Below are 16,035 nucleotides of genomic sequence, written 5' to 3'. Positions count from 1 at the left end.
ATACTTTTAATGCTAAAAATTTCATCTTATTGGCTTCAGTCTCTTGAGGCTTTCAAAATTTTCTATCAGGAAGAATATCAAGTTTTCCTCTAAGGCTTGTGTAAAGCTGGCAATGAATTACTAAGTTTATTTCCTTTGTTTCTTAAGTCTTTAAGAAAATGTTTATGCCTTTGAGTTCTTTCCCAACCTCTCCCATGAAGCAAAAGGAAATATAAAAAGGTTTTTTTAAGTCACTCTTAAAAGTAAAATGAACTTTTCTGTGGACCACACTTGGCAATAGAAACTACAAGCAGAGCTGAGCTGTAGCCAGCCATTACCAAGTACAAATTTTGTCCTGGGGAAAAAACTAAGTGTCCACAGAAGGCTCATTGCCTAAAATCAGGGGTTTGACTTAAGCTGACTAAATTCAAACTATTAAGTCAACAACATGTTGCTGTTGTTTTCTAATTGAAGACAGCATATAGGGAGAAGGGTAAGTCACACAAAATCAAAGCAGTTCAGGTACAGCAAGTTACAGGGAGTCTTAGCATGGGCTAAGCAAGTAAATCAAAAATAACACTCTAAAGAGCAGGATAGAGCTCAGAACGGCACTTATAGAGTAGCTGGATGACAGATAGAGCATTTGAAACATTGGTACTTGGAGGAACAGAGGAACATATACAAAAATAAACATGATCCCAAATCACACCATAAAGCAAAAATAAAGTCAGGTAAATTACACCTCCTAAACACTTTTTAATTTTTTTTAACTTTTGCAGAAATATGTAGAACATCTTTTTTTTTTTTTTTTAAAGGTTTATTTAATTTATTTATACAAGCACTGGGTACAGTCAGAAGCGCGGGAGGGTGAGAGAATTCACCAGAGCCAGGGCGGGGAGCAGAGCAGGCAGAAGGACCGAAGTACACTGCTGAGGGGAGCAGCAGGGGGCAGGAGAGGTCTGCGCGCCATGTGGGACCCTCCTCTGGTGGCCAGGGAGCAGCCGGGGATCTAACAGGCGCTGCAGAGGCTGCGGGCAGCTTTGCAACCCAGCGCTCAACCGCTGCGCCACTGGGGAGGCCCAATATGTAGAACATCTTTATGCTGTGTCCTATGTAAGGGTCTACAAGACCCAGAAGACACTATTATGAATGTTTGGTGATACTACATTAAAATCTAAACTCATTCAACTCCATAATCAAAGACAAACCACAGATAGAAAAGATAGTTGAAATGTAACAAATCATTAGTTTTCAAAATATATACAAATCTTAAGGAAAAGACAAAACATAATTTAAAAAATTGGCAAGAGGTATGACCTGGGAAATCACACACTGCATTTCTTCAACACTATGGTAGTTATGTTAAGTGAGCACTCTTCCTGCTGTACAAGACTGTACAACGGCGTCAATACGAAGACACAGGCTGTCACTGGAGCCATCTGGAGGCTAGTTGCCTATAAACAAAACAGTGTTTTGTAGTGCTCTGAAAACATACTGTTATTAAAAAACATAAAAAGACAAACTAGAATATACACCATCTCTAGGGTAGTAGTTACCTCTGGGAAGGAAAGAAGGGAATGGAATCAAAAAGGTAACAAAATGTAGCTAATATTTACATTTTTAAAATATGCATATCTGAAGAAAGAGAGCCAAATTCTAACATTTATTAAATCTGCATGGTGAGACTACAAGGATTTCTAAATCATCCCCTTTTCCTGTTATTTCAATAAAACATTTTAAAATAATAAACCCAAAAAAGTGGAAATAAAATTTGCTTTAAGATTTTATTTCTGTACATTTGAAAACTGCAATTTCATACATATAAGAAAAATAATTTTCTAATAACAAAATAAGCATCTCTTTGGTAATGGAACACAGCATATGTGTAATTATCAACGTAAAAAATGAATCAAGAACTATGACCTAATATGCTAAACAAAACTATTCTTTGTCCATCCATTTGTCCCCTTGCATGGCCCCCTTGTGGGTGTTAGAATATAGCTCTGTACACATCTCCGGATCTACAAAGAATTAAGATGCCATATCAAAGACATCCAGAAGCTATATAGTAGAGAACTAGGTACCTAATTGCTGACACATGACATACACAACCAGAAAAAGAGAAAGAGGATAACATAAGATTCAGAACAAATAAAACAGAAAACAATTGCATCACTCAGATTTGATGCATTCAAAACAAAGTAACATCTTTAAAATTACAGACAACTTGCAAAGCTCCAAAAGCAATCATACAGAACCATAATTTTAATAAGGCACTTAAGGAGAACAAACATAAGAATATCAAATATAAGAAATATCATCTGTAAAAGCAGTTAAGCTTAGAAATAAATAGGGTAAAACAGGCTTTCATTTTCTGAAAAGCTTTTTAAAAAAGCAGCACAGAAGGGCAAAAAATATCTTAACATGTATTTAAAAGCTGTAATCAGTTAAGGGAAGCATTTCACTTTAACTCAATGAAGTTCTGATTGAAATCTGTTTTTTGACAATTACAACATTCATGCTAAAAACAGGAAGAAAAAATAACTTTTAACTGTTGTCAACTCTTATTTAATGAGGGTTGTGTGACATTGTTCTAAGTACTGAGGACACAGAAGAAGCCATCACTGGTTCTAGAGAACTTGAGCTAACACTGGTAACCTTGGAGTTAATACCCACACTGCATAAATTGAAGCTCAACTTCAAATTCTGCCATTCTTGGAGTCTTTTTGCAAAATGAGCAATAGTCTACCTCATTTGCTACTGGTAACACCATGGCATTGTTAAGATTACCTACCCATAAAGTAATTTTCATTAAGTTTATAGAACAAAAAGCATTTAAGAATAAACAAATATTAACCAGCAGCAAAAAGTAACATCAGTATGTGGCTTTCCCAAAAGCAAGAAAAACTTCACCGTGAGTATACAGAACTGCTAGAAAGAGAATATCTTATAGATAAGGTACATGTGCAAATATCTTATATGACAAAGTGTGAATTATTACACAGTCAAATCAGTTATCTGGTTTCAAAGAATCATAGCCTTCTTTCAAGAGGTCCCGCCATGTTTTAAGGAAGCGTGCATTTTCTGTACATTTTAAGGTAAGTTCTTCCACTTGAGCTGATACTGCAGATGTGGCTTCAAGAAGTTTGGTTAATGAAAATGCTGCCTAAAATTAAAAAAAAAAAAAATCAAATAAAAAGCTTATTTTTAAAATTACCAACTTGTTTTATAAAAAGCCATAAAGGAACTTAGAACCTTGAATCCAATACCCAAGTAAATTTATTTAAAAATTTAAAAAATCTTCAAAATAAAACACCACTCAGGGAACCTAGAAATTCTTTAATGTGAAGTATGCTTTGAAGAAATAGGTCTACTTGAAATAGGTCTAATTCCTATGTAAGAGACCTGACAACTGAGTACTTTTTTTAACTGAAAATACAAGGGAATATCATTTAGCTTAACAAAGTGATTTGGATCCCTTGACATTAAGTACAAGGTATCTGAAGTCACCATAAACAACTCATTTATATTTAGGGAACTTGGGAATTGTTTCATTTTAGTTTTCAAGCTGTGAACACTTCAGATCATGAAAATGTACAGCCCAAAATTTACAGCCCAAAGAACTGATCCCACAAATACATCAACAAAATCAAAACACATACAAATGCTGAAAATATCCAGGTCTTGGTGAAAACTCACTTTTTTTTTCTTTTGAAAGTTTTTTTTAATTTTTATATTCCCCGTACAATTGCACCCCCCTTATTTTGACCCCTTTCCTCGCCCCCCCCCAATAGTGTGTCTCTGGTTTATAGTAGTTTGTTGATTTTGATTTTTCTTTTTCTTATAGTTATTCTTTTTCCTGGTCCCTTTTTTAGGTTTTCTAGATTCCTGCTATGAGTGAGACCATCTGGTACTTTTCTTTTTCTTTCTGGCTTATTACTCTGAGCATGATCCCTTCCAGCTCCATCCATGTTGCTGCAAATTGCATGAGAAAACTCACTTCTTAATCAAATTATTTCCTCACCTAATCTATAAAATAACACTGCTCCTAGGTAACACATCAGCAATCCACTCTACATATGCACTTGAAACCAGGCTTGTTCAGCAAAAAACAGCCGGATCAGCACTTCAGACATCTTTTAAGAAAACAAATACTTGTTGAGCAATGAGATAATCGAGTTTACTCCCTAGTACCAATCTGCACGGAGGACCAAAATTTCCAAAAAGATTACGCCCTACATTTCTCATTCCATCACACCCACTCAAGAGGCCTGAAATACTGACACCTTGACCTCTGCACCTGAGTGTGTGTGTGCTCGGTTGGGGGATGGAGGTGCGGGCGCGCCAGTCTCTGGGAATTCCAGATTCCGCAGAAACCACCCGGTTCTCGCAATTACACTCGGGGTCTTTAACGAAGCCAACCAGACCCGAGGGGCCGTAACTAACCGCTCCAGGCAGCGTCCCGTGCAAAGTGCACAGCACGCCTGGGACAAACAATAGCATTTCCAGCCGGCTCTGGGCAGGGGGCCAAGTGGAACAGAGGGCTCGCAAACCCCGGGGCAGCAACCACCGCCCGACCTCCCTGCACCGCAGCCAGCAGCGGGGAGGGGAGGCCAGAAAGGGCTGCACAGTCCGCGCGGGAGAGCCGCGAGGTTTCGGGTTACAGCGGATAATGGAAACCAGAAGGCGAGGCAAAAAATAAAGAAAAGTGGGGGTGGGAGGTAACCCCTGACTCCCCAGGGGTGGGGGCAACTGGACCAGGCCGCGGGCGCGCCGGACGTCCCAGCGCACATCCTGGGGGCGGCAGGAGGGGGGACCCCAGGGTCGCGCTGGACTCCCGGCCCGGACTGGCCCCCCGGGTCGGGCTTCGGCCCCGCGCGCGCCCCCGACACTCACGTCCCCGATCTGCAGCGCCACCTCCTCCAGGGGGTCCACCGCGCGGCCGCTGCTCCGGCTCGGAACCGGCCAGTCCAAACGCGCCGGGAGGCCGGGAGAAGATGCCGAGGAGTCGTCTGAGCGCGGGGGAGAGGACGGCAGCGCTGGCGGCGACGGAGAAACCCGCACCTCCTCGGGGGCAGCCATGGAGACGAACCGGGACCACGGGGTGGATCTGCAGCCGCCCAACCGATACCAGCCGCCTTTCAACCGCTCGCGCCCTAAGCCCACAGGCCCCGCCTTCCCCCGCCCAGAGTCTCTCCGGGTCTCCTCTTGGGTCTCGGCCCAAAACCGCGAAGACTTTTCATTTTTCCCCGAGACCCAATCAGAAGTTAGTGCCTTCTTCTTGCAGCGTCTCGCCTCTACCGGAACCACCAATCGGACTCAGCGAGCGCTTGCGCAGAAGACTACAGCTCCCAAGATGCCACGCGCGTCGCCCCGCCTCCTCTACCGGCGACTGTGCGCGTTGCACTATAGGAAGTGTAGTTCCCTGACCTCTGCTGCCCCCACTCCCCCCACCCCCAGCCCGACGCCTGCGCACTTGCCACGCCTGGTTGAGAAGGAAATGCGGATCCAAACGCAACCAGGAGCCATGGGCAGCGCCGGGCCTTGGAGGCCCTCACTCTTCCTTCGAGACGTGACCCGGAAGTCTCTGCTGACCATGCGTCATGCGCGGCGCCGGCGCAGAGTGAGGAATAGGAGGCGACGCGGCGACGCCAGAGCGGGCGTCCGAGAGGAGAGGCGGACTTCGGCGGAGGGTCGGCGCTCGCCCAGGTGATGGCGCCCCCCACGGCCTAGAGGTCCGGCGCCCGCAGCGAGCCTCGCGGTCTCCGTGTGTCCGACAGAGTCCTGGTTACAGTGAAGATGTCGGTCCCGCTGACCAGGCTGTCCTGCCCGGGTGAGAGGGGACACGGGGCGGGCGTGAGTGGAGGAAGGTCGAGGAGTGAGGGCGAAACGGGCAGGACCGAGCCCGGGGCTTGCGGGCATCTCTCCCCTCCGTTTCCTTTGTCAGCTTTCTCAGGCTGAACTCGGGCGAAGGTCACGGCGTCTGCACCTGGGGGGTGACCCCAGTTCCTTCCCCTGAGGTTGTCCCAGTTGGAAGAGTTGACAACTAGGCGAAAGGTCACGGGCGAAGGAAACTTGGCAACATGGTCCCCGAGTGGACTTCTGAACTGGGGCTTTCCAAATCCTTATCCCAAAGCTCAGGGGTTACCTAGTGCCTGTTTGGAAATGGGGAAAAAAAAATTGTATCTCAACAGTGTTTCTCCTTGGCCACCTGACTTGTGAATTTGCAGCAGTCATTTCCTTAAGAATTGGAAGAGTGATCTGTCACATCGTGATTAACGTTCATTTGCTGCTCAAGTCACCAGGTTATATCAAGAGCCAAATAGTTTTCTACATTGTCTAAAATTAACTCGATGGGATGATCGTATTGTGGGTCCACCTAGAACTCAGGATGACTCCTGAAAATACCTCATTACCGCCCCCTTTCCGTTAAAAAATAATGTTAGAATAAAGCAATTACATTAAACTTTTCCAAAAGTTCATTACAGGAGCTTGAGGTCTATCACAAGTGGCTTTTTAAAATAAACTTTATAGAATTTTTTGTTATAGAAAAACAATGTGCACATTTCAAATTCAAGGATATTCTTGTATAAATTTCGTAAGGGTAGAATTTTGTCAAATTTGGTTCCATTCATTGAATGATTAGAATTTGGTTTAAAGCTCTTGTAATTGTGCATGTATTACTACACCTAACGTGTAGATATGTTTGTCTTTTGACCATCAGAGTGTATCAGCCCTTCTGTCTGATTTAGTTGAAATCATTATTGGACCAAGTGCTAAGCAAATTTCACCAAAATTATCTTTTTCCTTTTCCTTGGATACTTAGATTATTGGAGATGGTCCCAAATGCCCTGTTATTGTGACTTTAATAAGGTGTTGTTACAAGTTCTGTAACTTTTTGGCCTCACTTCTCTACCAAAATTTAGCCAAATCTTAAGTGTTCATGTCACTGAAGTGAAATACCTGATTGGTTTTCAGAAAGGGGTAAAGGTTGTGACTTTATTTTAACCCCCTTGAGAAAGTCAGATTACTCTGTTCCAAAAATCACTAGCACTACAAGTAATAGATTTACAGTTTTGTCTGATACCAGAACAGCAGTTCTCAGATGCAAAATGATAACTTCCGTTACTTAATTACAATGTATCATAAAACAAGTAATCTTTAATAAATAGTACAAATATTATTATGCAGAATACTATATTTGAACTCAGGAACTGATACATAGTATTTTATGTATCTTTTTTTTGCTGTGTTTGTGCTACTTATTTTGTTTATTATTTTATTACATCAGTTAGCATTTGTCAAAGGTTTAATTTAATCATTTGTTTTTTTATTGCGAATCATTGCTTTGCAACACTGTATATAGTTTATCAGTATAGGATCACACCCTGCAGGTATATTACTGCACCACACCCACTGTTAAAGGACCCACATTCCTCTACCATAGTCCATTGAGCCCCCTCCCCATTTTTTTCTCCCAAACCTCCTATGATTGTCTCAATTCTACAGTCATATTTCTGGGCCTTGTTATTGGCTTGGTTTTATGTGATATTTTGTTTTGTTTCCCCATATTTTACATATGAGTGAAACCATCGGTATTTATTTTTCTCCTTTTAACTTATTTTGCTTAGCATTATCCACTCCAGTTCTATCCATGTTGCAAATGGTGGCAGAAGTTTGTCTTTTTTTAATAACTGAGTAGTATTCCATTGTGTATGTATACTAATCCACTCATCTGTCTTTGGACACAGCGGTTATTTCCTTAACTTGGCTATTGCAAAAAGTTCTACCATGAACATAAGAATGCATATACCCCTTCGAAGTAGTGTTTTTGTATTCTCTGGGTGAATAATTAGCATTAGAATTGCAGCAAAGTGAGCTTCCAACTACATGACATCTGGCGTGTGTACATACACATTTTGTATAGACATGTGCCATCATATCTTAGGTATATTACCTAAAATTATTTTCTGCCTATTTCTGCTCCATTTAGTATGTATCTCTTCTTTGCAATTTGAAATGGCATCATTAATATATACCAAGTCCTTACATGGATCCTATTTCTGAACTCTTTATTCTGTTCCTTTGGTTATTCTTTCTCTTCTCCCATCACAGACTTAATTCGTACAGCTCCAAAAAAATTTTTTTATCTGTCATGCCAGGTTTCAAGGGAGGACTCTCTCTCTCTCTTTTTTTTTTTTTTTTTTTTTCGGTAAGTGACCCTTTTTTTTCTTTTTCTTTTTTTTTTTAAGATTTATTTATTTATTTATACAAGAACCAGGGTAAAGGCCAGATGTGCGGGAGGGTGAGAGGATTCACCAGAGACAGAATGGGGAACAGAACAGGCAGACTGGCGAAATACACTGCTGAGGGGAGCAGCAGGTGCGACAGGAGAGGTCTGCTGCACCAGGTGGGACCCTCGCTGGCTGGCCGGGATTGAACCGGCGCCGTAGAAGCTGCGGACAGCTTCACAGCGCTGCGCTCAACTGCCTGCGCCACCAGGGGAGGCCCAAGGACTCTCGATCCCTTTTTTGTGATGGGAAGAATACCATAGAAGGGAGTTAGAAATTGAAAATACAAGAGGAAGAAAGGGGATCTAATGAAGCAATGTCTCTAAAACGAAGTGGGGGTTTTAGGGAGACAAGCTTTATTCAGGTGGAAGGATTAATCTTTTACAACCTGAGAAAATAATCAAAGGTTGAACACAAATACAGATTGCAGTAAGAAAGAGAACAATCTTTTTGGTTCATATCACAACTGAAAGCTTGAAAGCTCTACAGTAGAGGCCTAATCATTTACTGAATTGTCTGCAGTACTGATATGGTCAGAACATGATGAGCAGGTTTCCACATAAAATTCACCATGAATTATATTTGGAAATATAAATGAAATAAAATGATATCAGATCAAGAAGGTGCGTGACAGCTAACCTAGTGAGTCTTTTTCCTTTTTGGATGAGAAAACTGCACTCTAGGGAGGGTAAGTGATTTGAGGTCATAGGGCTGATTAACAAAAAACTCACCATAAGTCAAATCTTATTCCCCTTTCTAGAGTTTTTTCCTTAGGAAAAGGGTTTAGTCTACTGCTAAGGAAAACTAATTGAAAAATAATGTTAATGTTCATAATTTTCATGCAGCATATCAATGCTTCCATGCCTTAAAAATTAAGAAAAATTACCTACCTCCGTATGCCATAAGATGGTCTTCAACTTCCGTTGTACCTCGAATTACTACCCACTATACAATATATCCCCGGGATAAGGACAAGAGATGGGAAGGTAAGACTTTATATAAAATTGTTGAGACTTTTTGATACTTTATATCATTTTGTAGAGAAAAATATATTTTTTATGATAGTGTACAATCTCATTTTATAGCTTTATCAGATCTATTGCGCAGTAATATTTGAAAACAAATCTTTGCTAAATTTATAATAAATCTAAAAATTGATTTAATGACTAAAATAAGACTTGCCATACAACAGACCTTAAGAGACCTCTAACTACTTAACATACTTACTATATATAAAGCAGGGGGACTATTTCTATAAATAATTCTCTAGAATAGCTTGTCATTTTACCAGGTCATTTTTATCACAGAATTTTTATGTATACATTTTTTAAACATTTTTCCTCCCAGGAGTGAGCATGGAGAGGTTTGCAGAAGAAGCAGACGTAGTAATAGTTGGTGCAGGCCCGGCAGGGCTGTCTGCAGCTATTCGTCTAAAGCAGTTGGCTGCTCAGCATGAAAAGGATGTCCGAGTGTGTCTAGTGGAGAAAGCTGCTCAAATAGGAGCTCATACTCTCTCAGGGGCTTGCCTTGATCCGTGTGCTTTTGAAGAACTGTTCCCAGACTGGAAGGAGAAGGGAGTATGAAAAAATTGTTTTTTATACATTACTATATATCTGTTTCCAGTGGAATATGGAAAACCTTTTTCATATAATTCTCTCTGTAGTTGAATCATATCAAATGAGTTTAAAGATATTAATTCATGTATTTATGTAATGCCTTCTATATGTATTTATGCACTGCGTTCATGAGGAGTTTTCTTGGTGAGACCTTTGAATATTTGTCCTGAGTAAAAGACAGCATTTTCATTTTGAGGATATTTTCTAACTTCTTCCATAGGTATTTCTCTCTTTGTTCTCAGTTAGATGTAACATATAGTTTGGGGGTCACTGTAATATATAAAGTCAGAGAGGATAATCTAATTTTTTAAAGAATAAATTAATATGGCCTCCCATGTCCGAAGCAGAAAAGATATTGATATGATAAACAGAAAAACAAATGCCAGTTTTACTGCTCTCATAATTTGTGTGATCTTACTTGAAATCTTAGACTGTGTATACCTCAAGTTCTTTCTTGTGTACAATAGATTATGCTATACCTGCCCTGCCTTCAAGGTTAGAATATTCAGTATCTGTGAATATATTTTGTAAAGCTCAAAACATTTTATAAGTGTTTCTGTATTCTTTCCCTGTGGAATAAATTGAATACCAGAAATTTCAGCTATGCTCTTTTTTCCTAAAATATCAAGCTCTTTAAATAGAAATGTGTTCATTTTGCCTAGTTAAAGATCTCTTTTAAATATATGAAATAGATATCTTTGGGTTATCCCTGATACACTCTCAGTTCTAAGAGAAGGAAAAAGGTTTTCACATCAAAGTCCTATATAACTAGGCAGATACAATCCATTTGCATACAAGTTGATGTCTTTATCCAAAGGAAAAACACAACTTCTCTTATGTTTTCATTAAGCAGGAATTTACTACTTGGAGCAGGCACCTAGGCTAAACTCCCACAGAGAGAGAGAGGCAGGACACCATCCTGCTTGACTTCACATTTCAAAGATGTCTCCAAGGCCCCCAAGAAAAACATTCCTGGGATTCAGACCTGACTTAATTAGTTTTTAAAAAGATTATCATACATCTCCAAGAGCAAAGGATTTACAGTTCAAGTTTTCTAAAGGAAACGCTGAAAGAAAAGTGAGGAGGGTAGTTCCATTTCCCTTTTGGCACAGTTTTTTAAACTATTTTTATTACTTATGTTTACCTTACAAATTTGAACTAAAAACTTTATTTTCCTTGTTGTTTCTAGGCTCCACTTAAAACTCTTGTAACAGAAGACAGATTTGGGATTTTAACAGAGAAAGGTAGAATTCCTGTGCCAATTCTTCCAGGTAAGGTATAGTAAATACTCATAGAATCACCGTATTGCATAACGGAAAGGAACTACATTTCATCTGGTGAAGTCCCTTCCTTTTACAATGAGAAAACTGAGCCTGATTTCGAAGGGTTTGCCCAAATTTATATAGCTCACTTGTGGAAAAGCTGGACTAGAATTCAGTTCTTTTGTCTTCCAGCTTAGAAGAACTGGCCTTGTAAGCCAACTAGAAATTTTTAATTTTGTAATTATAACGCTAGATCCAAATGTAGAAAATAATTTGAAATTACAACCATAAGATAATGTGCATTAAAAAAAAGATAATGTGTATATATATATGTAGAAATTATATGTTGGTTAGAATGTTTAAATCATGTTTTTGTGATGTATTATGAATACAAAGTCAGATTTATAAATTAAGTATGTGTTTATAGGTCTTCCAATGAATAACCATGGCAATTACATTGTACGCTTGGGACATTTGGTAAGCTGGATGGGAGAGCAGGCAGAAGCCCTGGGTGTGGAAGTATACCCTGGTTATGCTGCTGCTGAGGTTTGCATACTTTTGGTTTTTTTTTTTGAATGTTTATAGGAAGTAATCTTTTTTCTTTTGAAGATAAACCAAGAATGTTAAAGAAATACATATTTTAGAAAAGCTGTAGGATTTTAAAATGACAAGATTGAAGGAATCTTAAAAAGATCGAATCCAAAAAGTACTTGTTTATATTTTTCCTACATCAAGTGATTGCCCAACTTATGATTGAACATCGGGGATTTGAAAAAAAAAAGGGGGTTATTTGGATTTTGGTAATATTCTCTTCTTAATATTGCATATCTGCTATTTTATACTATGCAGAACAAACCTATGCCCTCTTCCAAAGACAGCTTTCCAATTATAATTATGCTCTGCCTGTTCTTCCCCACCTTCATGCTGAAGGTTTTGGTTTTTGGGGGTTTTTTGTAGGTTTAATTTTCTCAATTTTTCATCCCTCATGTTACTAGTTGGAGTTCCTTCAGTATTCTCATTGCCCTCATCTGAATGCATCCCTTTTAATCCTCTTTGTAAAGTGACAACCAGAATGACTAAACTACTTCAAACCTAGTGGAGAGCAAACCTGTACCCTCTTCATTACAGAAGAAGCTGTTTTTCCATTAATTTCTTCAAAATAGTTTTTAACATTAATATACTGTTGATTCTTACTACATGTTACGGGGAAATTATTAAAACTGAAATCTCTCGCCCATCAAGAAAAATCGCCTCTGCATATTATAAAAAACAGTAAAACATTTGTATTGAACAAGCATTAATCCAGGACTGGACTGTGCATCACAGGCCTTCTGTTAGGAAGATTGCAATACAGAAAGAAATCACTCCCTATTATATAGCCAAACAGATATGATGCATTACATACATGTTAGTTGTCATTATCCAAAGGAAAAATAAAACTTAATGTATCTTTTTTAGAAGCGGGAAGTTACTTGGAACCAAGCATCTAGTCTAGATTCCCAGAGGGGCAGACACCATCCTCCTTGAAAATCACATTTGAAAGGTGTCTCTGAGGCCTCAAGAAAGACTTTCTTGAGATGCAGACCCTGGCAAGAGTCTTATTTTGCTTTTTAAAAGTTAAAATGTTCTTGACTGGGGTCAGTGTCAAAACCACAAGTTTTGTACTTACTGAATAAACACAGACACTCATTCTGTCTCTTGTACCTCTCCTGTCTTTATTTTCGTAAAGATCATCAGTAGATTAAAGATCTGTGAACCAGTTTTTTTGGTACTCTGAGCCAGATTCAGTTCTAGTTTATAGCCACATTTTACTCTTGATTGGTTCTAAGATATCAAATAAAGTGTTTATCTTTTTTTCATATTCCTTGCTGCTAGTCCTTGTTTACCTTTCCACTCCCATGTTTTCTTACGCTGGTTGGTTTTTCTAGTACTGCCTGTGTACTGCCTTACCCTAAGAGCATTATCTTAAAGAGATGAAATAGAAACCAAGTAAGGGTTATGGAGTATTGCTATTTCTCATCCTTAGACTTACACTTTTGATCAGTGTCCCCCACTTTGTTGCTCTAGAAATTAATCAGTTTGAGGCTTGCTTTAGCCTCTCTGTCTTTTGTTCATTTTTTTGTTTTCTCTGCTTTGGGGGGGTTCTTAATTCATTTGGGACATAGGCTTTCCCAACACTATCCTCTTTCCATCTACCCTGATGCTCTTCATTTGCTATAAGCCCTTTTTTCAAGATTTCTGAACTCTTACTAATGGTTTCTTTAATAATCTCCATAGTAGCTTCCCCCTTCTCTTGCTCATCAGGGTTGTAGCATTTCCGCCATTATCAACTGTTTGAGCTGTGTACTTTTTTATACACAAATCAGTGTCTTTAAAAACAATTTTTCTTTATTGCCTGAACATTTTAAAAGTCTGCATTTCTATAATCTAAACACTATTTAAAAACCTAATGTTTATTGTTTCATTTCACAGTAGTTATGAATCCTTAGGTGATAACAAATATGTTTTCATTTTAGGTACTTTTTCATGAAGATGGTAGTGTAAAAGGAATTGCCACTAATGATGTAGGGATACAAAAGGATGGTGCACCAAAGGTAAGCATTTTAAATGTTATGTGCTTAACTAACAAAAAAAGAATCAATGTAAACACCATAATTGTCTTGTTACAAACTTGTCAAGCTACAAACTTGTTGCACATTAAGTGGGTGTTAAAATTTGTAATTAATATGGAATTTTCCATTGTTAAAAGGCACAGAAAACAGCTTTGAACAAAATGATTTAGGCAAGTAGATATGACATGTTAAAGAATAATTTTTTAAGATAAAAACGTAAGTCATATAAACATAAAACACACACTTACCAAAGATTTTATTTCACTTATTAGTGAGGGAATCAGTAGGATGTTCAAGGAGAATTCAGAAAACACATATGTAGGTTATCAATCAGTTGCATTGCCACCTGCACTGATTTTCATTTCTTTGGATAAGCATCATTTGTATTACTAGTCTTTGACCTGATTTCAACATCTTTTAGTAGATGTAAATCTGATTGTCTTCTTCACATTCAAATATAAGCCTAAGGTGGTAGTCTGGTTTTCACAACTTGGAAAGGAAAATCTTAGTATATGGATCTCACACTATAAGTTTCCTTACAAAGGACAGGAAAAAAATACTTTTCTTTCCTATAAGTAAAAACAAGAACAAAACACAAATTATCTCAGTGAATTAATTTGGCTTTTCATGTTTGTTTATTGCCTTAATTTCTCAAATACATTATAAACTCCACAGGGGCAGAAGTCACGGGAAGTTACCTAGCACAGTGCCAAGTACATGTTAGGTCATGTTTCCTCAATAAACGTGTTTACTCATAGTTTATTCTCCTCTGTCATTCTTGAACAAGATTGTAAGCATTTGTAAATGAAAATGTGTGTTTGATGACATGGTTTATAGTCGCAAATAAACTGGAAATGCAGTAAATGGCTATTATCCAGTAGCAGAATGACTGGGTAACCTCTGGTATTTCCAAGAGGACTGTAACCCAGCCATTAAAAAGAAAGATTTGTGCTATACGGTGACTTGAAAAGATTTGCATGAAGTATTACTAAGAAAAGTTTGTTATCATATAATCCCATATTTATAAAGTCAAACAAGATCCAAGAGAGTTTAAGTGTACATGTGTCTCATTATGTGTGTGTGCATATACATTTGGGTATAACGGTACATTCTAGGTTGTTACTTGGTTTATGGATGGGTGTGGTATAAAAAGGAGACAAGAACAATTCAGAAAGTAACTGAGTAAACTTCTATAGAATGTGCGTGCATGTATATGTGCGTATATATGACATGGATGAGCATATCACAGGGCAAAATAGAAGTTACCAATACAATGTGAAAGATGTTCAAACACTCTAGTAACTTATGATGATAAGTTAATTCTTATCATTCAGACTGAAAATATTTGGCACCAAGGATATTCATTCATGCAGTGCTTTTAATAGTGATACACACTAGAACAACCTAAATGTCTACCTGTTGAGAATTGGTTGAAAAATTAAAGGAATCTTTTCAAACAGTAAATATGAATGCTCTAGCTGGTATATATTGCCTTAGGAAAATCACCTTATAATATGTGAAAAGAGCTTTTTAAAAGATTGTTAGTGTAAACCTATTTTCTGTATGAGTGTGTCTGCTTATACACATGCATGCACATGTATGAATAGAGAAATATCAAAAAATTTCCTATGAGAAGTACTTAATTATTCTATATTCCTTTATTCAATGATTTCATTGAGTACCTACCATGTGCCAAACATAAGCTCAAAATGCAGACAGCAAAAGATTGAGAAAGACTTTAATTGTAACTTTTTTCCTCTTGGAAAAAAATTTTCATTTTTTTGGTATATATTTAACAATAGAGAACAGGTAAAATTAAAGTGAAAAAGCAAGTAGCTCAAGAGTGTATTTCATATGACCCTATTTGTGTTAGAAGGACATAAACGTAGGCTCTATAGAGTTATTATTCCTGGAAGTTTTCTGGTATGATGCACAAGAAAGCTATTAATAGTATTTTTGCTTCAAATAGGACTGGAAAATCAGGAGTGTGGAGAAATGGCTTTATACTTTTCACTTTCTTTTTGTGAGAAATTTTTTTGCATGAGCATGCTGTGGTTTATTTCTTACAAACTTAAGTACTTTTGAAATAAAAAAAAATATAACAAAAGACAGAAGAGACATTATATAATTTAGATTAGATTCCACATACAACAGTACTCTTAGTTTTATTTCTAGTATTATAGTTATACTGTCTTTTTTTATACCTGAATCATAATTCAAAATCAGATTGTAAATATTTTATATCTTGTCAAATGTAATAATTTAACGTTTTGTT

At 38.1% G+C, this 16,035-nt stretch overlaps 2 protein-coding genes across 2 annotated transcripts in view; one reads left to right on the top strand and one right to left on the bottom strand.

Moving 5' to 3' along the window:
* Nucleotides 1-803: 803 nt before the first annotated feature.
* On the bottom strand, nt 804-5,395 carry CUNH4orf46 (chromosome unknown C4orf46 homolog). Its single transcript, XM_037495885.2, has 2 exons — nt 4,876-5,395; nt 804-3,145 (listed from the first exon to the last, which is right to left on the bottom strand). Exons 1-2 carry the CDS (start codon nt 5,059-5,061, stop codon nt 2,990-2,992), a joined length of 342 nt encoding a protein of 113 aa, XP_037351782.1. The 5' UTR covers nt 5,062-5,395; the 3' UTR covers nt 804-2,989.
* Nucleotides 5,396-5,627: 232 nt separating this feature from the next.
* Nucleotides 5,628-16,035, top strand: part of ETFDH (electron transfer flavoprotein dehydrogenase) — a 22,706-nt gene continuing 12,298 nt past the window's right edge. Inside the window, exons 1-6 of the mRNA XM_037498041.2 lie at nt 5,628-5,812; nt 9,116-9,256; nt 9,618-9,847; nt 11,076-11,157; nt 11,576-11,694; nt 13,665-13,742. Coding sequence (XP_037353938.1) covers nt 5,779-5,812; nt 9,116-9,256; nt 9,618-9,847; nt 11,076-11,157; nt 11,576-11,694; nt 13,665-13,742 — 684 coding nt within the window. The 5' untranslated portion in view covers nt 5,628-5,778. The remainder of the gene's footprint in view (nt 5,813-9,115; nt 9,257-9,617; nt 9,848-11,075; nt 11,158-11,575; nt 11,695-13,664; nt 13,743-16,035) is intronic.

This window comes from Talpa occidentalis, unplaced genomic scaffold (genome assembly GCF_014898055.3).
Source record: "Talpa occidentalis isolate TD23 unplaced genomic scaffold, MPIMG_talOcc4v2.1 talOcc4.8, whole genome shotgun sequence".
NCBI classification, from domain to species: domain Eukaryota; kingdom Metazoa; phylum Chordata; class Mammalia; order Eulipotyphla; family Talpidae; genus Talpa; species Talpa occidentalis.
This window is presented reverse-complemented; position numbering and strand designations above follow the sequence as displayed.

Bases quoted from the DNA above. Each gene is read 5' to 3' on its own strand.
- CUNH4orf46 (XM_037495885.2), bottom strand. From the start codon at position 5,061: ATGGCTGCCCCCGAGGAGGTGCGGGTTTCTCCGTCGCCGCCAGCGCTG. The intron at 3,146-4,875 runs GTGAGTGTCGGG...TTTTAATTTTAG, and splicing joins TGGCGCTGCAGATCGGGGAC to GCAGCATTTTCATTAACCAA.